The following is a 25,136-nucleotide window of genomic DNA, read 5'->3' as shown; positions in this document are numbered from 1 at the left end:
AATGGACTCATTTACCATGACACTTCTCTGTGGGCAGACAAGCAGCACAACGTCTATAAACCTTCACCTCCAAGCAAGCCCTTGCAAAAGGGGTTTGGTGGTACCTGAGCCTTCAGCAGCAAGCTGAATTTCATGCCATAAGGAAAAGTTTTGCCTGTGTTACAAGAAAGGCTGGCTCACATATTAATCTTTCTAACAGCCACGAAAGCTAGAGAGTGCATTCACATTTACTGGCTTTAAATTAGCCTTTCCTTTTCCACTTGAAAGAAGCCATTCCTGATTTACACCACAATGCGCTCAAAACCAGACCCCATCAGAACTCCCTCCACTCTAACTTCAGACACACAGAGTGCAGGCACCAGAGGGGTGCATCACCTCCCTTTACAGGAGGGAAGGGTGCTTTTAGGGCAGGGTGCATCTCAGTCCCACGCAGGTGAACAGACTGGGCCAAGCAGAGCCTACTGTGTGGCACAGCAGGACCTGGATGAGCTCATCTCCTTCACCCTGCCAGAGGGACCATCAGGGCTCTGCACAGGGTACTTTTTCTTGGTGCTTTTTCCCCAACTGCTGCCATGATTTGATTTTCCCTTTCACAGCAGTGGGGCCCCCAGGCCATCGTGTCCACCTTTTGCAGTTCACACGACGCTGGAGCTGCTGTATCAACCCTGTATCTAGCCATGTTGAAGGCCACCAAGCCCTCTGCATGCGTCACCAGCCTTGTCAGCAAGGGCAGGCTTTGTAGCACTAACTCAGGAAGGAAAGTTTTGCTTGCAGCTCCTAATCCACCACCCACAACTCCTCCTCCCAGATGCAGCTATAATCCCTCTGCTACAACACTTTAAAAAAAAAAAAATAGCAATGTTTTCAGGGTCACTGTGAAATATTGTTTTCAGCAAACAGAACTGCCTGAACCTGATTTACTGAACATCCTGTCTGTGCTTCACAAAGAAAACACTACACAAGGTTTCAGGTCAGACCTTTGAGCACCCCTGCTTGGGATGTTAATTCCCTGCATATTGATGAGAAAGGCCCAAGGGCTATTAATCCTTCCCTCTCTGGGGTATAGAGGGTATAAAACTACCCTTTCCCTCAAATACATGTCGTGCTGTGTTTGTAGTGAAGAATTCAGGAGCAATTAGCGTGCATGTGAAGCTGATACTTCGCTGATAGTGGCTGAAATGTACCATGGGTCTATGCTTGGATGTTTGTCCAGGCAGTGTGAACTGTGATTTGTGCCCAGGCACCAGCACCCAGTGTGGAGGGAAAAGTTGGGGGGTCTGGGTAAGGGTAGCCTAACCGTGGCTGAGGTAGCTAAGGACTGAGCTACAGCCCATCCAGGCTCAAACTTGGAGAGAAAACACCTCAGAGAGGACATGCCAGTGAATTACCCAGAGGCTTTAATTGCTGGCACTGAATGCAGATAGATGACCAGTATCACCATTAACTATCCCAGGAACCTAAATATGGCCAGGACTCAGCTCTTGGATTCACCTCAATTTAGGTGTGCAACTCCCATTACAGTCTGCAGAGACCTGGTCAATACGAGCTTAATGACCTAACTTAATCCTCATTAACTTCATGACCTTAGTACTCACTAACATCTCCATCAACTTTGAGGGCAGCTCAGACACTGCTACACAGGTGTCTCAATCTACAAGCTAAAGACTGCTTGTGGTGCCTTGGCTCCATACCACAGGACAGCATTCCCATACCAGGTGGGGTGAGTGCCCCTGGAGGGGACAAATAGGTCTCCTGGAGCACCTTCCCCACATGGACCCACCTTCCCACTCTCCCCAGAGGTGTGGAAGCTCCTTACCCACTCAGACAGTCAACACACCAGCACACAGAATCATAGATCATAGAATGGTCTGGGTTGGAAGGGACCCCAAGGGTCACAGAGCTCCAACCCCCTGCCACAGGCAGGGACACCAACCTCCAGGCCTGGAGCTACACAAGGTTGCCCAGGGCCCCAGCCAACCTGGCCTTGAACACCCCCAGGGACGGGGCACCCACCCCCTCTCTGGGCAGCCTGTTCCAGCCCCTCACCACTCTCTCTGGAAAAAACTTCCCCCTAATATCTAATTTAACCCTTCCCTCCTTTAGCTTTAATCCATCCCCCTTGTCCTGCCATTGCCTACCCTTTTAAAAAGTTGATTCCCCTCCTGTTTCTCTGCTCCCTTCAGGGACTGGAAGGCTAATAATAATTTGCAGACCTACAGATGCAAGAAGTATCAACCCTACCTGAGCAGGAGCACATGGAGGGAGCCAAGTGCCAAGCCTGAACCCTTAGGGTTCACCAGGGCCGTCCTGGTGCTCCTGTCAGGCTGCTGCTAGCTTGAGAGGGGAGCCAGGGAGGGGAGCCCCGTGTGCAGGCAGTGGTTGTCAGAAACACTTTTCCATTCTCACTAAGCCCTCAACCCAAACCTTTCCTTTTTTTGCTCAAAGGCTTTGCAAACACTAGCAAAACCTTTCCCGTTAATCTCCCCTCATCTCACTAAAACAACACAGACTGTCTGTCTCCAGGGAAGGCTGTCACAGGATATGGGGGGAGGAATCTATCATTTGTAACGCACGGAAATATAACTTACATCTATCAAAGGCATTTGCTGTCAAAACAAACACGCAGCAAAGATTGGGAGGCCAAACCCACCCCCCCCACACCCCCCCGCCTTCAAGCTACTGTGCTTAGCAATCCTGTGTGTGCAACAGCCTGAGCAAACCCAATTAGCTTGATTTGGAGATCACACAGATTAGCCATTGTGTTCCAATAGCAAATCCCACAAGGAGCCCCTTTCACTTATCACCCTACAGCTCCTCACCCGGTACCATCCCCAGCACCTATCTCAGTCCCTTACATCTGCCTACTGCCAGGTATCCATCTCCTGTGTCCAGATCTCGGGCCCCAGGACAAGGAAGATGTGGGACTGTTGGAGAGGGGTCAGAGGAGCCACGGAGATGATCAGAGGGATGGAGCAGCTCCCCTATGGAGAGAGGCTGAGGGAGCTGGGCTGGTTCAGCCTGGAGAAGAGAAGGCTGTGGGGGGACCTCATTGCAGCCTCCCAGTCCCTGAAGGGAGCAGAGGAACAGGAGGGGAATCAGCTTGTTCAAAGGGCAGAGACTGGCAGGACAAAGGGGATGGAGTGAAGCTAAAGGAGGGAAGGTTTAAATTAGATATCAGGGGGAAGTTCAGGTAATCAGGGCTGAAGACTCTGAATATGCATCCCTGAATCTAAATATCTCACTACAGAGAGAGTGGTGAGGGGCTGGAACAGGCTGCCCAGAGAGGGGGTGGGTGCCCCGTCCCTGGGAGTGTTCAAGGCCAGGTTGGATGGGGCCCTGGGCAACCTTGTGTAGCTCCAGGCCTGGAGGTTGGTGTCCCTGCCTGTGGCAGGGGGTTGGAGCTCTGTGATCCTTGGGGTCCCTTCCAACCCAGACCAGTCTGGGATTCTGCAGAAAAAAACAAACAAACTACCAAACAAACAAAAAACCCACCAAAAAACCCCCCATACACACCACGTCCTTTCCCTGAAAACTGAAAAAATGTTGCAGGTTCCACTCCTAGAGTGGAAATCGCTCTTTCAGCTTGACAAGCAGTTCCCAAGTAAAAATGCCTGATGTGTAAGTACACAGTTGCATGAGATTCTAGTGAAGTTTGTTTCAAACCCAGAGATGCCCCTCTAAAACGAAGAGGTTTGTGAAGCTGGAAAAAACCAAAAATACAGCAGCGAAAGAGGGGTAGGGAAAGGGGGTTGGTACTGCATCAATGAGAGAAACATGTTCTGCTGGTTAAAATTTAAAACAAAAAAAAAGGAAAAGATGTCTGATGAATAGTTGTACTGATATTGACTGGATTTCTATATTCCTAAAAACATGAGCACCTCATAAATACACTGAAATATTCTGTCATCACCAGGCAGCACACGCCAGTTTTCTATAAATATAGACATCTGGCCATGGTTTCTTCTACTGTTATGGATTTCTGGTGCAACGAGCACTACTTGGTGAGCAAATGCATGGTTGAAATTAATTTCATGTGTGACAGGTTACATTAAAGAGCCAGAAGGATTTGCTGGGCAGAAGCACCTAACAAAACCACCGTGTTCCCATACTGCTCCTGCCCCTCTGTCTGAGGCTGCCTCTCCATGATACTCCAGGCATGATGTCTGTTCCTCTAGGCAGTGCTGTGAGGCTTAATTAAAGCTTGCCCACAAAATGCATTGTAATTTGAAAATAGGGCTTGGTGTTTGGTGTCATGTTTCCAGCTATGGTGAAACACTGCTGAGGAAACAATGTGGGTTAAATATGAGTGAATAACAGCATATTTTGTATAAACCACCTGAAGGGTCCCACAAGCAACACCTAGGTATATAAAATCCAGTGCTACAGGGCTGTGCCATCACTTCCTTCCTTTTTTCTTTTATTTGGTGGGATTTCCAGCCAGATCTGTGTCCTAACCTGGCCAACGAAGCAACCGCCCAGAGTTGCATCAGATGGTCACGATGGGGATGCCACAGTGTCACAGCAATGATGTGAGCATGGGGAGACACCTTACATCACTCAAGGGCTTGCACAGGCTGGAAACTGATCACAGAATCACCGGGTTGGAAAAGACCTTTCAAGATCATCAAGTCCAACCATTCCCATCCAAAGCTAAACCAGATCCCTAAGTACCTCATCTCCCCTTTTTTAAAGGCACCCAGGGAAGGTGACTCAGCCCCTCCCTGGGCAGCCTGTGCCACAGCCCCACAACTCTGACAGGGAAGAACTTTTCCCTCCCATCTGAGCTGACCCTGCCCTGGCCCAGCTTGAGCCCATTGCCCCTTGTCCCATCTCCTGTCCCCTGGCTGAAGAGACCATCACCCACCTCTCTGCACCCTCCTGGCAGGGCAGTGGAGGTGGGGAGAAGGTCTCCCCTCAGCCTCCTCTTCTCCAGGCTGAACACCCCCAGCTCCCTCAGCTGCTCCTCAGAGGATTTGCCCTCCAGCCCCTTCCCCAGCCTGGTTGCCCTTCTCTGGACTCGCTCCAGGACCTCAATGTCCTTCTTATGGTGAGGAGCTCAGAACCAGACCCAGCACTCGAGGTGCAGCCTCACCAATGCCCAGTACAGGAGCACAACACAGAATCACAAGGTTGGAAAAGAACTTTAAGATCATCAAGTCCAACCAGATTTGCCCTCATCATCCAGCCACAGCTGCCCATTTTCCCCACTCCCTCCAGTAAACACCACTAATTCACCAGCTCTGGTAGCACTCAGTTTTTTCCTCTTCCAAACCACCCTAAAAGCATTTTGGGACCAAAGACAAAGGGGGTGGGGGAAGAAGAGACCCACCAAACCCCAAGCCTGCAGACAGCTCTCAGCCATCTGTCAAATACTTGCTAAAAACCAACCACCAAATAAAGACAAATAACCAAGAAGCCTTGATACCCTGTGTTATCTTTACAGGCTGGCTGCTGCCTTATCAGCTCCAACAGAAATCAGCATTTAAGAAAAAATCAGTAGCCTTTGGGTGGAAGCTGATCCCTACAAAAACATGAAGCCAAACATCTGGGAGTCAGCACAAGAGGAGAGTCTGAGTGGGTGAGAGACAGCTTGAAAGCCTCCACCATGGTGCTGCTGCTCTCTGTCAGGAAATATGCTGCCACATGTGATTTTTTGATTATTTTTCATAATTCCCTCCTCACACTTCACACCCATTGCACAGGCCAAGAGCTACAAGGGTAAATAATTACTCAAAATGCTGCTTGCTCTTATGAGGGAGTTACAGAGTCTAGGCAGAGCCACCAGCTCTTGGTTCTAGGTTTCAAAGTGCATCAGAAATGGAAGAAGACAGAACATTATGTCAGATACTGGTGCTAAGTACCATTGCCTTGATGGAGAAGGGTAAAGATTTTTTCCCCCCACCCCACCCACACTTTAAGATGCTCTTTTCAGACAAACTTTGTGGAAGAATTTGAATATTAAGGAAAATTTTGCTCCCAAAAAAGCAGAAGTCCTGTTTGCTCTCACACGTAACTCTCTGTGCAGAGATCTTGGCAGCCACCCCACACAGGAGTTGGACTTGCCCTTTGCAGGGCCATGGGGGTCCCGTTCTTGAAAAAGTCATAAAATAGTTATAAAACACCTTTCCTTGACATTAATTGATGGGTAGAACGAGCTAGAGAGAGAAAGAGCTGTCTCAAGGCCAAGGGCTGCTTTTCAGCCTCTCATTTGTAACATGACAGAGGGAACAGCTGGGGAGAGGCCGTCTGCCTCTTGTCAACCCCAGAGGGAAGGACAGACAGACGGACGTTCCCCAGGGAGCTGCCCTGGCATTATAAACGCCTCCGGTAGAGAGTGAGTGGATTTCTACCTCTGACCTGACCCTTTCTACCCCCAAGGGTCCTCACAAATCTTCCTCAGCAGCTAGCAAAACTGGAAGTGACACAGCTGGGCCCCAAAATATCCTTTCTGATTATTTATATATATATATATTTTCATGTTTTGCCCAATACAGCATTACAGGGGAGGCAGGGGAATGAAGCAAAGGGAACTGCAAGCGTGGAGGATGCATGACCAGGCTCAAGCCATCACACAACAGCACTCTTATGAGCACTGCCTGCCCCCAGCTCCCAAAAATCATAAGCAGGATCCAGAATCACAGGACTGGTTTAGAGGAATCAAGCAAAACTTGCTTCAGTTCTTTCTTTCTCTTCTTGTGTCTAAGCCAGGCAACAAGATCGGTGTGTGCAACTCGTGCTGGCTATTCATCCAAATCATGAAGGCTGCAACCTTGTGTATCAGTTTCTTTATCCTTCAACTGAAAGCTGAGTTATCTCCCAATTTCCCTAAGTCCAGAAAATTAATTTTAATGAGAAAAAAAACCAGTGTCAGAATCCTTGCAAAGCAATTGCTACCACTTCAGCCTATGCTTAGCTTCTCCAGACTGTGTAACAGGCCCTAAGCAATTGTTTCTTTGAACACAAGCAATCCTCAGGTGGTTAAAAGCAAGTATGTGCTTAAACACTTGGTAAAAACAGTGTCTGAGACCAGAAACTTCTGTAGTTGCAAAAGTGCATTGAAATATACTTGTTTTGTACTTCCCCTTGCATGTCTCCAGTGTCGTGCCACATGGGTTTCAGCAGATTCAACCCAGGATGAATTCAAATAGATGTGTCATACACTATTTTTCTTGTTTTATTTGACTTTAATTACTTCTTAACAGCACTGCTGTTTGAAAACCCTTTCTCAATTGAGGGTGTTGGTTCTGCCTAGGGCTGCTTGGCCCTTTTCCACTGAAATGCCCTTTCAGCAACCACCACAAGTCTCTCCAAGCAAAACAGTATCTTTTGGAAGAGCCTCTTTTTGTTTGCCACTGTGCCTTTCTCAACTTACTTCCCCTCCGACGGATTTTAGGTTGGCTTTTCTTTGCCTTTTTCCAGGAAGGAGCAGAAAACCATGGTGGGCTCCAGCCAGATGTGGAGCAACACCTGGGAGAAGGCAGATGTGCGAAAACACCTTCCTGCTACTTGAATAAATCTGGACTATTTGTTTTTTCCCTCACATTCTCAATGGCTGTTTCTATCATTAATAAACATGGTGTAATAATGCCTAGCTGTCCCTAGGGTCAAGAATGAAGTTTGCACCCAGCAGAGAGGGGAAGACTTGTGATTCATACACGTGAACCCCGTTGGGTGCACGACACACAGCCTGTGCACAAACAATACCTTTGCACCTGTTTCACCTTGGGCCCCTGCCCAGGGTTTGGGCCTGAGATTATCAGTCCTGTGGGTCTGTATTGTAGCAGCAGCAAGAAATCCTTATCAGGGCAACGTCTGCTTCGCAGAGCTCGCTGCAGGCAAATACCGAACCTCATCTTTCCCTGGGGAAAATAAAACTCAGGTGACCGGTGGACCTGGGTTTTGGAGGGGGCCTTTTGTCAGAGAAGAACAAAGTCTCTATATAAAAATTGCTGTTCACAGAATCACAGGGGTTGGAAGGGACCTCCAGAGCCCATGGGGTCCAACCCCCTGCCAAAGCAGGGTCCCTAGGACAGGTCACACAGGTCAGCGTCCAGACGGATCTGGAATCTCTCCAGAGATGGAGACTCCACACCCCCTGGGCAGCCTGTCCCAGGGCTCCCTCACCCTCACTGGGGAAAAGTTCTTCCCCATGTTGGTGTGGAACTCCCTGTGCTCCAACTTGCAGCCATTGCCCCTTGTCCTGTCCCCACAGACACTGAAAAGGGGCTGCCCATTTCCCCCTGCATCCCATCCTTCAGATATTGATAAACATTAATCAGGTCCCCCCTTAGTCTTCTTCTCTCCAGGCTGAACAGCCCCAGCTCACTCAGCCTTTCCTCACAGGGGAGATGCTCCAGGCCCTTCAGCATCTCCGTAGCCTCCTCTGGACTCTCTCCAGGAGATCCCTGTCTGTTTGATCCCAGGGAGCCCAGAACTGGACACAACACTCCAGGTGGGGCCTGACCAGGGCAGAGCAGAGGGGGAGGATCCCCTCCTGTGACCTGCTGGCCACACTCCTCCTGATGCCCCCCAGGATCCCATTGTCTCTCTCAGCCCCCAGGGCACACTGCTGGCTCATGGCCACCCTGTCACCCACCAGGACCCCCAGGTCCTTCTCCACAGAGGTACCTTGCAGTTAAGACTGTAGCTGGTTGGCTGTCATGCTGGGTTTGACAGCCCTTAACAGAACAAGAGTGCTGTGGGGCTTCCAGGCACTAACCCCAACACTAAAAAAACCCCACAAAAACAGTCTCACACCAGCTATAACAACAACTTTTCCTTACACTATTTTCCTTGTATCAACCAGAACCATTGCTCATTTGCTGACCTACTCCCCGAGAGCAATACTAAGTATTTTAGACTTTGTAATCCTCCTCCAGCTCTACCTTAATATCTGCCTCCTAGCAAAACAGCCTCCAACACATGCCACAGCCAGAAGGCCCTGCTCCAGTCTTACAGCTGGGGTGCTTACAGCAGAAAGGACACTCAGTAACTTTGGTGCATTCTTCACCTTCCTCTGACAAGCTACCAAGTTGGAGGTTTGTTTTGCATTTAGTATAGTATCTGCATTACTCTTCCAGAGGTAAAGGGGAAAGAGCCCGTAAGTATGTTAACTTAACAGCTGAATCAAGAGGCTATTAAAATTCATTCAGGCTTGTTTCTCTCTCCTGTTATTTCAGTTACTGTCTGATAACCAAGCTGGTACCTTTTCATTCTGGTTTCAATTCAGTTTCTTTTTTCTTTTAAACACTTGTCTCAGCAGAAGTTCTACACATTTTTTCCTTCTGGGGAAAGAAACCCCAAAGATGTATTTTCAACCTCCTAGCTCAGTGTTTCCCACATATTTTGACTCAGGGACTGCTGCCAAGATTCACATTTTTCCCCAGACCACTGCACCCCCTCACGCTGCAGCAGAAAACCATCGTGCTGACACAGGTGTGAGGATGGACTCTGGAGGTGTTCTTATTGCAGCCTGTGAGCTGACATGGGAACTGGCACTTGCTTCCCTCACATTGTCCAAACCTGGGAAGATCTGGCAGATTTTAAAGGATATTTTAAAAACTACAACCAACCAACCAACCAACAAAAATCCCTGCTGCCTTGGGATAATTATAATTATTTAGTACCTGGTTCTGATTTTCCTCAACATGCCAGAGTTTTGTCTTCCAATGCACAGTAACCCCAGCAGCTTCCACATGGGCACTGTGGTATATACAGGGTTCTGCCTCTCTCTACACAAAAAAGGGACCAACGTGCAAGCTAATGCCAGTTTCTCCAGGGTGTAGAGCCATAGTTCATCATGTTAGACACATGCCACTCCACCACCACCCCCATAAACCCCCTACCAGCGTTGTTAACACAGCCCTGCAGCTTCCCCTGCTTCGCCTACCAGCTCTGCTCCCCTGGAAAAGTATTTTCACCAACGTGGCGTATTTTGCACAAGTTGTTTTCTCTGCCTTGTTTTCGCAGCCCCCTGAAGTGATGGTGTCAGTAGTCAGAAGTCCACACAGGAACAAAGCCAAGGTTGAGGGGGGGACCTGGCTCCCTCTCACGCCCAGGAGACACACTGCATTCACCCTGATACCAGGGTCAGTGAACACTGAGCCCAGACTAGGGGCAACCCCATCACCAGCAGCGCTGCTTGCAGCCTGTCTTTGCTGACAGCAAGTCATTTTATACAAGATCACCTGAATACTCAGTCCTCCAAAGCCCTGAGCCTTCCTGGCATTAGCAGGAATAGAAAGGACTTGCTGCCTGTGGTCATGCTGTGATATCCCACGAGCTCAGGGCATGCTCCTATAACAATTTAACTCATCACATCTTTTTCCAGATTGGCTTCCTGCCCAGGTTAGCTCCCCAAAACACCCAGCAGCAAGGTCAGAAGAGCTTATGCCCTGGCACAAGGGAGTTCTGAGCCTGAGAATGGAGCAGGACAAGGACACAACAGTGGTGGGGTCGAGCTCAGTCATCTTCAGCTGCCATGAGCTCACACCTGAGAAGCGGCCACGGTCAGGCAAAGGAAGGAGGGGAGATGCTATTCATGCCACTAATGACCCAACTTATCAGGACAGAAATCAAGTGCTTGACCTTTCCCAGCATCATGTGAAGCAAATGCTCCATATGACATGGCTCCAGCATTATCTCCCAGGCACAGGTGCACGACTGCAATTAGAAATGACCAGGATTTCATACATAACAGCACCTTTCAACACAGCTCAGCCCCTCCAAAAGCACTTGGGAGGCTCAGCCACCATCTTCTTCCCACCTCACCTCCCCAGCACCTCGACAGCTCAGGATGCCCCAAAGAATTCCACCAGAAGTCTCACAGCAAACACCTGGAAACTAAACTGGAAGCCACAACCCCTCTCTGAGTGCTGGTAGATCTTAAACTTGGTGCTTGGTTTGTCCCAGGACCATTTCTCACCCCCCCACTCCTAATTCAACTTCCGCAGAGAACAATGCTGCCCGTCTGTGTCCACAACAGATTTATTCCCTCCTTCTAGCAACTCATGCTGCCCGTACCTTCAAGGGGGAGTAGCTCCTTGAAGCGAATGGTTCCTTCTGGTTTCTGGGAATAAAAGGCTGCCCTCCATAATCAGGGTATTGTTCTCCCTAAATGGACCCAGACTCTGTAAACATGCTCCTCTGCACAGTGCTGGGAGGGCGACCGCCAGCGTGTGTACGGGTACATGCAAGGGAATGTGTCTCCTTCTAAAAGCCAGTCAATTATGTTAATTCATTTCCTCTGACCAAAGAGTGGTAATAAACTTTGGGAAAGGAGGAGGGGAAAAAAGTAAACAAGAGTCAATTACAAAAAGGTGAGGGGGAGAGGTAACGGAGTAACTCCACCAAAGTCTCCTTTGGGAAAGGACGTTCGCGTTACAGATCAGATGGGCTCCACACAGCCACACACACACCCCCCCACCACAGTCCTGCTGGAGGTATAAATGCCACTGTAACCAGTTCTTTCTTTTATTTCCTAAGGTTTCAGTGTGTTTTCATGAGTTCAATCTTGGGAAACAAGCCCCCACTGGTGTCCTGATCCATGGCGAGTGCATCCCTGAGGGCTTTGCCTTGCATGTGGTGACTGAAGCCAATATGAATAGTCAGCCTCTATTTGTCATTTTCTAACAGGAAAATAACTTCACTAAGCAAACTACGATGCTGTGACTCAAAACCCTGATTAGCACAGTTTGAAAACAGGTCAGCACAGTGTTGTGGGAATTAACTTGCTTGACCCCTAGTCTGTAATGGCACTCAAATAATCTGCGAGTCAGACGAAGCTGAAAAACTCTTGGAAGACCACACTGAAAGAATTTGCTGGATTTATTGGATTTTCCAGGATAAAAGAAAAATAAGCCTCAAACTCCACTTAGCTAGTCTGTGGTCTTCAGAAAGACAAGCCTTTTTTTCCTGACTCTATCTAGAAGGGGAATTCTGCCTGTGCTGAGCAACACTTTTTGAGTCTCCTCGTTATTTTATTTGGTTTCCTTCACTGGAAACTCATGATAAATAGTAATAATCATTATAAATATACAGGTGGATATTTATACTACTACTTTGGCTGCTTTTCAGGAGCACCTTGCTGTTTTCTTCCTTGGAATCAGTGATAAAACGTGGGGAAAAGGGACTAAGGTCCAGCCCTGTGAATCTACAATCCTCCTCCCAAAGGGAGCACTCTGAGGGAGAAGAGCCCTAAGATGACCTTCAAATTGAATATCCTGAGGCTGCTCTACCAGTTGTAAAATAGGACTTCCAATGCCAGGATTAATCCCATACATAGCACTGTCACAAAATACTCCTTAAAAACATCTAAATCCTCTGGTCTACTCATGTTTGAGCAAGCAATAAATGGGGGAAAGGGGGAGAAAAAGAAAGCATTCTGCCTTAGTGATATAAGCAAGACCTTGCTCTGGTCTAGATAACACACTGCCCCATCCCTGGGTTCTCCAGCCCCAGAGCAAAATGCTCCCAATAGCCTCTACCACTTCCAGAAACAATGGATGTGTGCTGAGAGCAGTGGCAATTAGAAATCAACTGTCCACAGCCAGTTCCCCTACATATGCAAATAGCTCCCTAATGGGTTTACGATTCCTTGTCAATCAAACCTGTCAAGGAAAAGTAAACACCTGTCCCAGCTGTGATTAAGTTAAAAGCTTCACTCTCATTAGCTCCTAACGAAATTAACCCCGAGGATAGTGCACTTCTGATTGGCTGTGAATACCAGGAGGAGGAGAGATACTCATCAGCTCTCATCTGTTAATCTAGTTTTATATTAACTATTGCAGATCACGATGAACCCTCCCATGGCTTGGTGCCACCCTGAACAGAACTGAAACACAACCTGGTCTTGCAAGGCCCCAGCTTCTGCTCTCTGCTAAGATGATAAATTTCAATCCTACTCGCAGCTACTCAGCGCAGCTCGCTGCACCTAAAGGTACTATCACCTTTGTAATGGAGAGCAATACCCAACCCTGAACATTAAAATAGGAAATGACTTATCAGGGCACAGAGCCTGATCTCCATATGCTGGTGGAGCTTGCAACTCTTCTCCCAGTTTCCCCACTTTAAGTTGCCCAGAAGTACATTAAATATATATGTATATACCTGTCTGGTTAAGGAGACACCGTGGTCGCCACCAGCACGTTGTGTTTATCTGCTGAACCAGGTGAAAGACTTTGCTCCACCCAGAAGGTGAGCAAGATGGCTTATTGCACCTTCTCTCAGCAGGGTATCCATGCTCTGAAGGAGCTTTAGCCTCCAGTTTTACATCGACTGATGGCTGCCAAGGAAGTATTCTTCCTTCCACAGCGCCTGCAGTATCCCTGGGGATATACAACGTCCAAAGGTTTGCCCTGTCACTCATTAACCCTGCCACCCCTGACATACGGTTCATACACGTAATTCATCTGACACTCGCCATTGCTTAACCAGCGTTAACAGATCTGCTTAGGTGAGAACAACAACTGAGGAAAATGCCCTCCTCAATTACTCCAGCTCATACAAATCAAGAAGAAAGTGGTGGAAAAGAAACCAGTTCACAGTGCTCCAGGGCCTGCAGCAGCCGAACTCCAGTAGTTTGGCTCGTTCAGCTTTGGGAGGCTGGTGGAGCTGAGTAACTGTCCCTTCCCCCTCCTTTGATGTTCGTTTGGCCCCAGCCCATACACTTTCTGTCTAGGATTTAAATCCACACAAGGCAATAGCAAAATATTAGCTACCACAATGAAAGACCTTTACAACAGAATGCTTCTACTCAAGAATCACACTAGTCAAAGCATCACACCTACACCTAATCACAGGGGGGCACCTGGGAGGACACCAGTATAAAGGGAAATAGAGGACAGATACCAAATTTTTGCCATCATCAGTTCACCAAGCATGTGTAAGCAAACCCAACAAGGAGCATTTGAATTTAAAAGAAATGCCTATTGCACAAATTAAGCCCTCATTTCCGCATTTGTCTGCTGTCCCTGCGTTTTTATCTAACATGCACAAATACTGGCAGCTCCTAAAATACCCAGCAAAGTCAACACCACCCAAGTGGCACCTGAGGTATGACACCTCTTGCATTACTCACTTCTCAATCACTTGACAGCATGCCCAAGATTGTGCAAATCTTTCATTAAATAAATTTACCAGACATAAGGAGAAATGACTTTGGGTCCCAGCAAGCTAGAAGCCGCTCGTGGAGAGGCTGAGAACAGAGGTGCAGCGGTCCTGAGAAACATTAACCTGCTCTGAGGAGCCTCTGTTCCCAATTTACATTTTTCCTTCCCTTAGTGAAGCTTAAAATTAAGTTTGAACACTTAATGGAAGAAGTAGCCTGGAGTTATTGGCTGAATTTCTTCCTGAAAATTGGAGTGGTTGGGATGAAATAAAAACGTCAGGTTATTCACAGCACTGCTGGATACTGTGTTTCTACCACGATACAATGGGGAGACTGTGTAATCAGGGCAAGCAACCAAACTCCTCACAGCCCCTGTTTATTTGACTTCGAAGGGGGAAAAAGAAAAGAAACCCAGAGATGTGAATGGATTCAGCAGCACACGGCACATATTAACTTGTCCAGTAACACTGAAGCCAGTCTTCAGCCCCTCCACACCCAGCACCACCGCCCGCAGAATGAAACCCTTTCTCTGGGGATAAACCCCCTCTGTGGCGACCCAAAGTTAAAGCAATGAGTTTCCAAGTTGCTTCCAGCCCTAGCAGTGCGTGTTCCAGCCACCAGCCAGAGCTCACAGCCAGCAGAAGCAACATGTTTCTGGAATTGAAAATAAATGGAGTCTGTGCTGTCCAGTCAAGCAGGCGAGTGGCAGGATCCAAGCTGCCACGCTTAGCCCACATCCCTTCTGCTATCGTACACAAGGGATCCAAGCAGAGAAAGAGTCGATATTACCCATAACCTGCACAAGTCATCCTTCAGGGATGGATCCCAAGCCATGGGAATGAGTGGGAGTCATGGCACTAACGCTCACAGGCTCTGAATCAGGTCCTAACCTGTTAAAACTGGCATGGGTTGCACGCGTGTATCTCACACGACATCAGGGCAGCAGGATCAGATGAGTCCAGTTTATTTTTGGAACTATTTTTCTTTTACCTTACTACCACGAGCACCCGACTCAATAGGCTTTCAACAGTCTTTGCAACTTCTACATTCACGCTGGCTCCATCCACCCTTTAAAAAAGGTCTCTTTAATGACCAAAAATGTTCCACCTCGGTGCAAAAGATTAGCACAGGTTAACACAGCTACATGTGTAAGGAGGCATTATTTTTAGAGCAAGCTCCAAGTCAAGATCGATTGTTAAATATATGAAAAGAAAAAAACAAGGCTCTGAAATCTAAATGAAGTGTTCAAAGCAAGATCACATGCATTTCAGCTTAAGCAGCCCCCCAGAAAACACAGGAAGAGGTCAGATGAAAGACAAATTCTTTGAAATAAGACAAAATGAGCAGGTTAATGGATTTTTTTTTTTTTTTAAAAAAAGGTGGGGGGGGAGAAGGGATCATTTCCACCAACTCCTGTAACGCTGGTTTGCACTGGACCCTTTCAACAGGATGATTTTACAAGTCACTGCAGGCACAAGTCGGAGTTTCACGTCTCGGGAAAGGCAGAAAGCTCCATCGGTTCTACTCCCACTGAGTAAATAAAGCTCTGACTAAAGGCTGGGTTTACTTCTGGGTTTGGGATTTTTTTTTTATAAAATACAAGAGGACCTCTACATTGTTATTTCACCCTTTTGGTGAAAATTTTTATCTCCTCCAGTAATTCAATCCACAAAATGCAGTGTCAGGGAGCGACCGCCGCTTCCTGCGGCCACGCTATTCCACAGCGAGCGTTCAGCACCCAGACCTACCAGCATCGCTCATGAGGAGACAGCCACTCAAAAAGGAATTATCAGATGGGCCACTGGAAAAGATCAGCTCTATCAGCCAGTTCATGCCAGATAAGAAGCTTCATATTTACTCAATAAATTAGCACCTGTGGTCCCAAACCTTGAAAAGCAGGTTCCTGCTTGCTAGCAAGCATCACTTTTGCTTTTTTTTTCTGTTTTCATATTACTTTATTTTCCTGAAAGAACCATTTCCCTGTCATTTCTCAAGCACCACCTCATGGCACACTGAAGCCAAGCTGTGGAGTCTAGCCTTTGCTGCCTACAAGCTCATCAAAGACATGTTTTAATTTGTTGCTTGTCTTTTAACCAAGGTCGAACCAACATATGGGCTTGGAAAACAAAGCTATAAAAACCTTAAGGAAAAAAAAATCTAAATATATTTGAGCAATTCACTCAGTTTTGTAATATTCCTAATAAAAATCCTATAAAATCAAGGCTGATTTTCCAGTGTGACGCACGCTGTGTTTTATGTTTAAGCTCAGCCCCAATTTCAAGCGGCCGACAGGCTCCGTTGAAGGGAGGAACTGGGTTTAAAAAGAAGTAAGAAAAAAACCCAAAAAGCAGTATTTTCTTAGATCATTCTGTACAGTCTAGGTACATATCATGCTGACAGATTATTTGTGAGTTCCCCAAGAGTACGATCCCAAAAAACGCCCCAAACTTAACTAGAAGATGTGCAGTGACTTATCTATAATCTGAATCAGGCTGTTAGATCTCCTCTTTCACAAGAGAGAAATTACCTAAGCGTTATATCTGGTAACAATCATTCAACAAGAATAAAGAAGTAAAACAGAAGCCAACACCTCTCTCTTGTATTATCATTATTTCTCCTTTCCACGTTTACTACCATTTACTCCTAGAAACCCCAGAGTTACAGGAGGGTAAATAGGTTCACCAGAAAGACGAACTCATCTCCCAAGAAATAAAAAGCAAAACCTTTCAGTGACCTATTCTTCTCTTTTCTCCAACACTCAGGCAAACAGAGACTGTATATAGCATTATTTCTACGTGAAACTGTTGAACTTTGAGGTGGCCCCACCAGCAAACCCCCTGTACGACAGGCATCACCCAGGCTGGCAAGCCAAGCGTCGCGCGGAGAAGTGCCAGAGCAGAGGGCAATTAAAGTCTCGCTCTTCCCCTCCCTCCGAAAATGAAATCAACATCCAAACTAATTAGTTTCCAGCAGAATATCAGTTTACTCGCTAGCAGAAGGGTTGTTACTGCTCTTACCAAAAAACTTCTAAACATACCCTATGAAATCTTGTTTAAGCCACGGGACCAAGCCAAGCACATCCCAGTGTTACCATATACGGTCACCAATGCGAATACGATGGCAACTTGACAGATTTGGAACAAATATCGTGTTGTGTGTCACTGAGATAACATAGGCAGGAAAATATCAGATTGTATTACCTGTATCCGACCGGAGGTGTGGAGTGGTAGGAGCTACATTGCTGCAGGACATAGTCACTAAAGGTTAGTGACCCAAGATGGCATTCGTCCCCGCCGCGGAGGAGGGACGGGGCAGGACACTGAGGCCATTTATGCCCAGTATAGGGCTGCTTGGAGAGAACAGGAATGGAGTGACATGAGGGACGAGCCACTGGACTGGCGCTATTGTCCCGGGTTCAGGGCTGATGCCACCCGTTGAGGCTGGCGATCCGGCTGAAGCTGCCGCCCTACACCTCGGCTGTCAGCCAGAAGGTCCAGTGAGTGTCTCTTAGAAAACCACAGCACGCTGGTTTTGTTCTCAAAGGCTGGATTCTCTGCATCCAGAAGTTCTTGTCTTCACCCACAAGGGAATGAAGGGGCTTGGATTTTTACCAAAATAGCTCCTGAGGAAGAATTTTGCTGTTACAGGTTCCCTCCAGGAGATCTTTAGCCCAGAACAAGATTGGTCACTGGGGGGGTTATTCCAGAGTAAGTATTTTTGGAAGGGTCATTGCAGTGCATTTGCAGGTGCAGACAAACCCTTAACCAAAGTCTTTACCTTTTGGGCATGAAAGCATTGGTTCAAACTTAGCCAGAGCTGCCTTATCCTTCATCCCTCCAGACACAGCGAGTTCTGCACCTGGACCTCTTAAAGCCAGACCTGTTCTCTGTCCTGGGCCAGAACCAGGGCACTAACACATGCCCTTTTTTGCACAGCATTTTGTACATTGGCAGAGTGACACGTCAGGTCACAAGAAGGCAGTAGGCACAGCTCTGAACCTGGAAATATGCCCCCGGTTGCTGGGGGAGGAGGGGGAAATTGCTGCATTAGCCCAATCAGTCATCCCTGCGGGGCCCTTGGCCTTAAAAGGCACCACCTAAGTAAAGATGCAAAAATAAAACAACGTACCATTTACTGCAAGATTGCAGCTGAGCACTCGACTGTCAGGAAATAGCAAGGCTGGAGCGCGTGGGCAACTTAGCTCTGCCCCCTTGTGCAAACGCACTATGGCCCTTCCCCAAAGCCTGGGTGCAATCAGCCATATCAACATCCAAATTCCAACATAAGCTACTTTTGCCCAATATAAGCAGCAGAGAAGGACCAGCACTTCACAGAGAGCCTCCTCAGCCACCTTCCTCACTTGACTGAGAGCCAGCGAGCACCTATCTAACTTCTGACATCTCAGATGAGGAGGCACCGGCACGCTCTGGGCCACACGCCTCTAATTCGCAATCAGGAGACAGAAATTAAACAGGGTTCAGCCAAAACAAAAGAGCCCTTCTTCCTCCAGAGTAAAGCCTCACCACCTCAGGCTGAGATTTGGCCAGAGGAGTGTCTATAAGACCCGAGTGACTGAAGCAGGTAACACTTACACATCTCCAGCAGCTGAGCCCACCGCGTGATACACTCGGAAAGAATCTGCAGGCACGTGAACAACAGGGAGAGTTTTCCCAAGAATATGAAGTTAAATATCAGTGTAAATATCTAATAATTGGGGATATTCAGCAGCACAAAAAGGTCACAACGTGCTGCAGAGCGTCTCATCTCTGCTCACTTACAAGTTTGATCTTTCACCTACGTCCTCTGTTATCAAGGACACTCCCAACCTGCAAAGCAGGAATTAAATGTTAGGGGGGGTTCTATCTATATTTTTTTCTTTTTACAGCAATAACACCTTTTTCTTTTTCACTTTCTCTCTCCTGATATCAGCATGGGAATGAATGACATTGCCCATGGGTTGGGCCCTGCTTTTTAAACTCTCTTTCCACATAATTTTAAATAACCACGACCATCTCCCCATCCACTTGCAGGGTGGATTTTTCAAGCTCTGAAAAAGAGTTCCAATAATCCAATTACCAACCTGATCCTATCAAAGTTGTATTAAATAGGTCTTTCCATCAGAAAAACGATGATGTCCTGAAATTACCACTGTGAATTTTCGGTCCTTTCTCCACATGACAACAGCCCCCAGCACTTCGTTTTCCAGGAGCAATAAAAGAGTACAAGCAAGACAAGTGCAAACCAATTTCAAACAGGGTCAGCCAGTAAAGCAGCCAACACTCAGCTCGCAAAAAAAGAGACAAAAATCTTTTTGTCTTCTCCTGCCCACTTCAGCTCTTTTCCGGAACTCCACCAACTTCTCTCCACTGCAATCCTGTAAGGTCATCTGAATTCATACACTGCTGACCACTGCCTACAACTTAAACTTAGTCTCCATTGTAAACCTCGCCTGGAACTCAGGCTTGCTGGACTTACAGCCTATATACTGTTTTCTTTTTTCATTCAGCTTCCAGCCAAATCATTTTATAGTGCTTTTGCCTCCATAAAGTATTTGCTTGGGGGCCAATGCCAAGAAGGAAAAAAAAAACCCCAATGAACTAACCAAACCTTGGGCTTTTAGACTAATACTCCCCTCTCCCTTCCCACCCTCACCCCAAAAAGGTGATTTTATTTTTGGCAAGTTACGGCCCAAGCAAAGGGCGAGTTTAAACCTTTTCATTTGCAGCTCCACAGCACCGGGTGATTTAAAGGTCTTTCAACAATTCACGCAAACTCTGATACTGTTGGGAATTGCAGCTGGAACAATCTGCATCCTAAAGCCATACCCCTATTCTCCTGGAACAATGCAGCCCCTCCTTCCTGACCAGAGGCCGGGGGAGCTGAAGCCACGTTTCTCATCCAGGCTTTCCAGGGACATCACCCACCAAGGTATGACACAGGCGAGAGCGGAGGGGAAGCCCGCACGCCTTCCACTCTGATCACAGAGTGTTGCTTAAAGCACCTTCCCCTAAAGAAACTCCTTCTTTTTTCCACCCCCTCAGCCCCCCATCACTCCCAGGTCAACGTGTTTCAGTTTGCCTCTGGTAGGGCAACCTGTTTATTGAAACCTGATCAACTGCTGGAGCCCCAGCATTAAAATACACTCTCGCTGTTGGGAACTGTCATTTGTCTGTCACCGAGGAAGTTAATGGATGTGTTTGTTTAGTTTGCTAGTGGGAATATACAGGGCAGAGGCTGGAGGGATTACAGGAGGGCAGAGGTATTTCTGATCCACAGAGGAATGCAGTTGCCTGTCTTTAAAACTGCCTGTGTGTTTTCACACACGTGGGAGAGAAAAGCCCCTGGAAGTTCACCTGCGCCTAAGAGACCTCAGCAAGCCCAGAGCCACCGCGCTCCATCCATCCGAACCAACAGCCCCCAAAACACGCAGGTAATGGGGGGCACCACGCCGAAACAACACGCAGGGAAGGGGGGGCACCACCCTGAAACACGCAGGTAACGGGGGGCACCACACCGAAACACGCAGGTAACGGGGGGCACCACACCGAAACAACACGCAGGTAACGGGGGGCACCACCCCGAGACACGCAGGTAACGGGGGGCACCACCCCGAGACACGCAGGTAACGGGGGGCACCACCCCGAGACACGCAGGGAAGGGGGGGCACCACACCGAAACAACACGCAGGGAAGGGGGGGCACCACACCGAAACAACACGCAGGGAAGGGGGGGCACCACACCGAAACAACACGCAGGGAAGGGGGGGCACCACACCGAAACAACACGCAGGGAAGGGGGACACCACCCCGAAACACGCAGGTAAGGGGGGGCACCACCCCGAAACACGCAGGTAAGGGGGGGCACCACCCCGAAACAACACGCAGGGAAGGGGGGCACCACCCCAAAACACGCAGGTAACAGGGGGCACCACCCCAAAACAACACACAGGTCAAGGGGGCACCACACATGGGCACGAGCCTGCGCCCCTGAGCAGATGAAGCAACGTGGAAGGGGACGAGTCCGCGCCGACAGCAAGTCCCTTACGGGGTCCCTCCGAGGGCACCGTGGGTGCCTGCAGAGCGTGAGCCCAGCAGAGCAGAGGGGAGGGAGCGTTCCCAGCGGGCGCCGTCTCCTTACCTCTCGCCGAGTCCGAAAATGCGATTATCCCTGCGAGAAGCAGCGCGAGCTGCAATTCCATTTTGAAAAGCAGATCCCTCCGTAGCGTACGGGGCTACCCGTCCTCTCAGACCTGGAGGCAGGAGGGAAACAAAAAGGAGAGCAAAAGAATTAGTGGGAAAAGAACACCAAAAAAAAAAAGCAAAGAACCCCACAACTCTGCAGAGTTTTAGAACCTATTGCAAAGGGGCCAAGAGCAGAAACAGCAAATGAGAGGGGGACGTACTAGGGATTCATTCCTTGGCGCTCAACAAGTAAAACTTTGCCCTCCTCTCTGCTTTCGAGCCTGATATAAATCAAGAACCCACTGAGGCCAGCGAGCTCCTCTAAGTTTACAGTTAATGCATAATTCTTTGGTGTCCTGTACAGAACCAGCCTTGGAAGGCAAACAGAACACTGAGCGAGTGGCCATAAAAGAAGATTTCAGGTTAACAATTTGCGGAGGAACTCGGGGAAGGGGGAGGAGGGACGTTACCTCTCCCATCAGCAGCCCAGCAAACTTCGCATTGCTGCTTCAGTGCCCCTCAGACAGGCGCTGCTCGGGCTGTGCGCCTTCCTCCACTCTCTCCAACTTCCCTGAACTGCACTGATTCTTCCTCCCCCGTTTCCCAGCCCCCCCCGGCAAGCCCCACTTGTTTCCGTGTGCTCCAGAGGTGCGTCCCAAAGCAAAAACCCCGCTCGATTCTCCAGATTCTTGAAGGTGCCTTCGCCGTGATAGGCAAACCCGGGGTAGATCAGGTTTACGTTAATTACACCCTGTTCTCCTCCTAAAACTCTCACTCTCTAAACACTGTCTGAATTCCTCACCCTTGTAAACTCCCCGGTTTCAAACACTCCGTGCCCCCAGGACACACAACAACCCGTGTAGAGCATCCAGCGAAGGAAAGAGGACGCCTTGCCCTGAGCTTCCCCATCTGCAGCGGGGAACTGGTACAGAGGGAGGGCGCCGGGGGCGGGGGGCGGCCGGCGGGGCCGGGCGTGCGGAGGGGGCTCCCCTCCGGGGCGCAGCGAGTGGCCGGTAACGGGATATTCGCAGCGAGGAATTAGGGTCGGGGAAGAGAGGACGGAGTAAGGGATGGGGGGGGGGGGAACACCCGGCGCGATGCCACCTGGTGCTACCCCCCACCCCCCACTCCTCCCGCTTCGGGGCAGCCCCGGCGGCTCCCAGCTGTGGCGTTTCGTGTCGCCCCGACCCAAGCGAAAGGGTGTCCCGGGCGGGGGTGGTGGTGTGGGGGGCGGGGGGGGGGGGGCACTTACCTTGGCTGCCGCCGGGGCTCTAGCACCGTGCGCTGCCGCCCATCCTCGCCGCTCGCCGCCTCATGCCCTCCGCGGCCACGGCGCCCGGCGGGGCGCTCCGCCGCCGGCCTCTACCTCCCGCACCCCCAGCCCGGGGGGCGGGCGGGGGCTGTCCGCTGCCTTTTGGGGGGGGGTGGGGGGTGGGAAAGGGGAGTGTGCCCTCCCCCCGGCGCGGCTTTCCCCCCTTTTCACCACCGGCTTTTTTACCGAACACCCCCACGCTTCGGGATTTTCCCACTAGGGATCCACGGGCGAGGAGCTCAGGAAAAAGGGGAGGGGGGTTGCGGGGAGGGGGGGGGAAACCTCTCAAATTCTTTTTCGGGCTTTCCGGGTAGGGCTGCGCGTGTGTGTGCGGGGAGGGACAGCGGGGACCTGACAGATCCGCCGGGGCTCCGCAGCCGCGGGATGCCCGGTGATGCCGTCCCGCGGCTCGCCCAGCCGGAATCCCGTTTAAGGAGCGAGGGGAGGAGGGGAAAGGGGCTGGGGAAGGGGAGGGGAAGGGGGGGGAGAAGAGGAGGAGGAGGGAGGGGGGGGGGAATGTACAGAGCCGGGGCGAGAGAAACAAGCGATAAAGCAACTTTCCCTGCAGGGCTTTGTGGCTGTGGGGGCAGAGCCGCCGAGGAGGGCGGTGCGGTGCCGCCCCGCTCCAAACTTCGCACCAATCCCCGGGAGCCCCCGCCCTCCCGCGCCGCCGCTCCCCTTAACCCTTTGCGGGGGCGGCGGGAGGGGACGACCGGAGTCCCGCCGAGCCCCGTGTGCGCCTCGGAGCGGCGGAGCCCGGCCCGCGGCATCCCCGCAGCCCTCCAGAGACCCCCCCGGAGCATCGCGGCTCCCCCAGAGCAGCGCACCCGGCCTTGTGCCCTGCTGTGCGAACACACACCACACACCATCCCCCCCACCCATCACACATGCCCCCTGCCCTGAGCCTTCTGGAGCCCAGGTACCCCCTGAAAGCCCCGCGGCGGTGGGGACCCGCAGCCCCCCGCTCGCCATGCACCCCACAAGCCGTGCCTGCACCCCGCCCCTCTTCCCACGGCAAGGCTGGAGCCCCGGCTGTGGGAACCCAGCGCGGAGGGGAGAGATTGGGGTCGGCTACACCGTTCTGATCTCTCCCTGCTGGGATGCAAACCACGCCAGAGAGAGACTGGCCTGAGCTAAACGAAACCAACTGGAAAATAACCCCCCCGGAGACGTCTGTTCCCGAGATTAACTGTTACAATTATTTATTCTTTACTTTCAAACAGGGCTGGGCTGATGGATCGGCTCCTGCAGCAAATCACTCTCCAGGCAGGATAGAAATCAACCTGGCAGAATCCACCAAATAGACTAAACAAGTGAGGAGTAGGGGGGGGAAAAGCTGCCTCAGCAGCTATACTTTTATATCCGGAGAGAAACATTGTTCCTGTTGATGTTATTGTTTATTAGAGCCCTCGGTTGATACACTCCAGCATGAAGGCCTCTTGAAAACAAAGCTGTCTCAATGCTAATTTGGTGTGATAGGCACCAGGAGAACCCCTAAACTCAGGCCAAGCTGTGGTTTGAACAACCATCTGATGTATTTTGTTATGATTATGGAATCACACACTCTATTATTATTATTATCATTACTACTAAATATTTTTACTCAGCAGTTCCTGACAGCATTAAATCTTGATACACAAAATCAATGGGAAAAAAAAAAAACATCCAAGACTAAACATATAACCCCCCTGAATCATAAACTAACGAAGGGGCTGACAATACTGGGTTTATTTTCACATATTTATATCATCATTTTTATTATTAAAGCTCATTCATCTGAGCAGTCGCAGATGGACGACCGCTCCTATCAGGCAATAACTTCAGCCTCATTGACTTCAAAGACAGTGTTGACTGAAGCAAACCTTCAGGACTTGACCTCCGTGGTCGTATTCATGCCATAGCTGCTGATAGAATCACTCCCACTTGCACCAGAAGGAGAGCTCCACCTCACGCTGCATCCCAAGGGATGATGTGCAGAACACGTCGTTGTAACGTTTCCCTGACATTTCACCACAAAGGAGCCAAGGTCTTTGTCCCAAGGACATCACCATCTAATACCTGGCCCCAAAAATTATTTATGTGACCTTCTGTTCCCATTCAGACTGTCCAAAGTCTCATTCAGACTGTCCAAAGTCCCATTCAGACTGTCCAAAGCAGCCTCTCAGTTTTGGCTCAGATGTGGGATGCCTGCCCATCATGGACAAGTAGGATGAACTCACCTGAAAAGCTCCTTCTCATCATCTGTTTTTTCTGGGCCATGCAGGGCTTATTTCCCAGCTGCATCTTGACTTTCTCATCACAGCCTGACTAGGGACATGAGTGAGCTCTGTCTGGGTCTGAATCAGCTCCACTCTGGAAGAAGGGACCTTCTTCCAACCCAGGTTGTGCCCATGCCCATCATCAAGTGTCCAGCTCAGGTTAGACAAGAAAAGAAACCCCTCTGAGGGATCTGCTTCTTCCATCCTCACCTTCTCACCGAAAAACCCCACGTGTGTCTTTGTGGGTTCCAACATCTCCCAGGCTGTGGGTATTTCTC

The 25,136-nt window shown here is 49.5% G+C and overlaps 1 protein-coding gene across 3 annotated transcripts in view; it reads right to left on the bottom strand.

Annotated features, from left to right (window-relative positions):
• Positions 1 to 22,776, bottom strand: part of FGFRL1 (fibroblast growth factor receptor like 1) — a 186,717-nt gene extending 163,941 nt beyond the window's left edge. Inside the window, exons 1-2 of one of the 3 annotated variants that reach the window (XM_084263031.1) lie at positions 22,541 to 22,776; positions 21,245 to 21,356 (exon numbers count right to left, since the gene is read on the bottom strand). In XM_084263031.1, coding sequence (XP_084119157.1) covers positions 21,245 to 21,305 — 61 coding nt within the window. In that variant the 5' untranslated portion in view covers positions 21,306 to 21,356; positions 22,541 to 22,776. Of the gene's footprint in view, positions 1 to 21,244; positions 21,357 to 21,509; positions 21,617 to 22,090; positions 22,122 to 22,540 lie in introns of those variants that run through there. The other 2 variants (XM_084263032.1, XM_084263033.1) reach the window with 2 other exon arrangements.
• Positions 22,777 to 25,136: the final 2,360 nt, after the last annotated feature.

The sequence above is a fragment of the Gallinula chloropus genome, assembly GCF_964237585.1.
Source record: "Gallinula chloropus genome assembly, chromosome: 4".
NCBI lineage: Eukaryota > Metazoa > Chordata > Aves > Gruiformes > Rallidae > Gallinula > Gallinula chloropus.
Note: the sequence above shows the minus strand (reverse complement) of the source record. Positions and strands in the feature narration are given on the sequence as shown.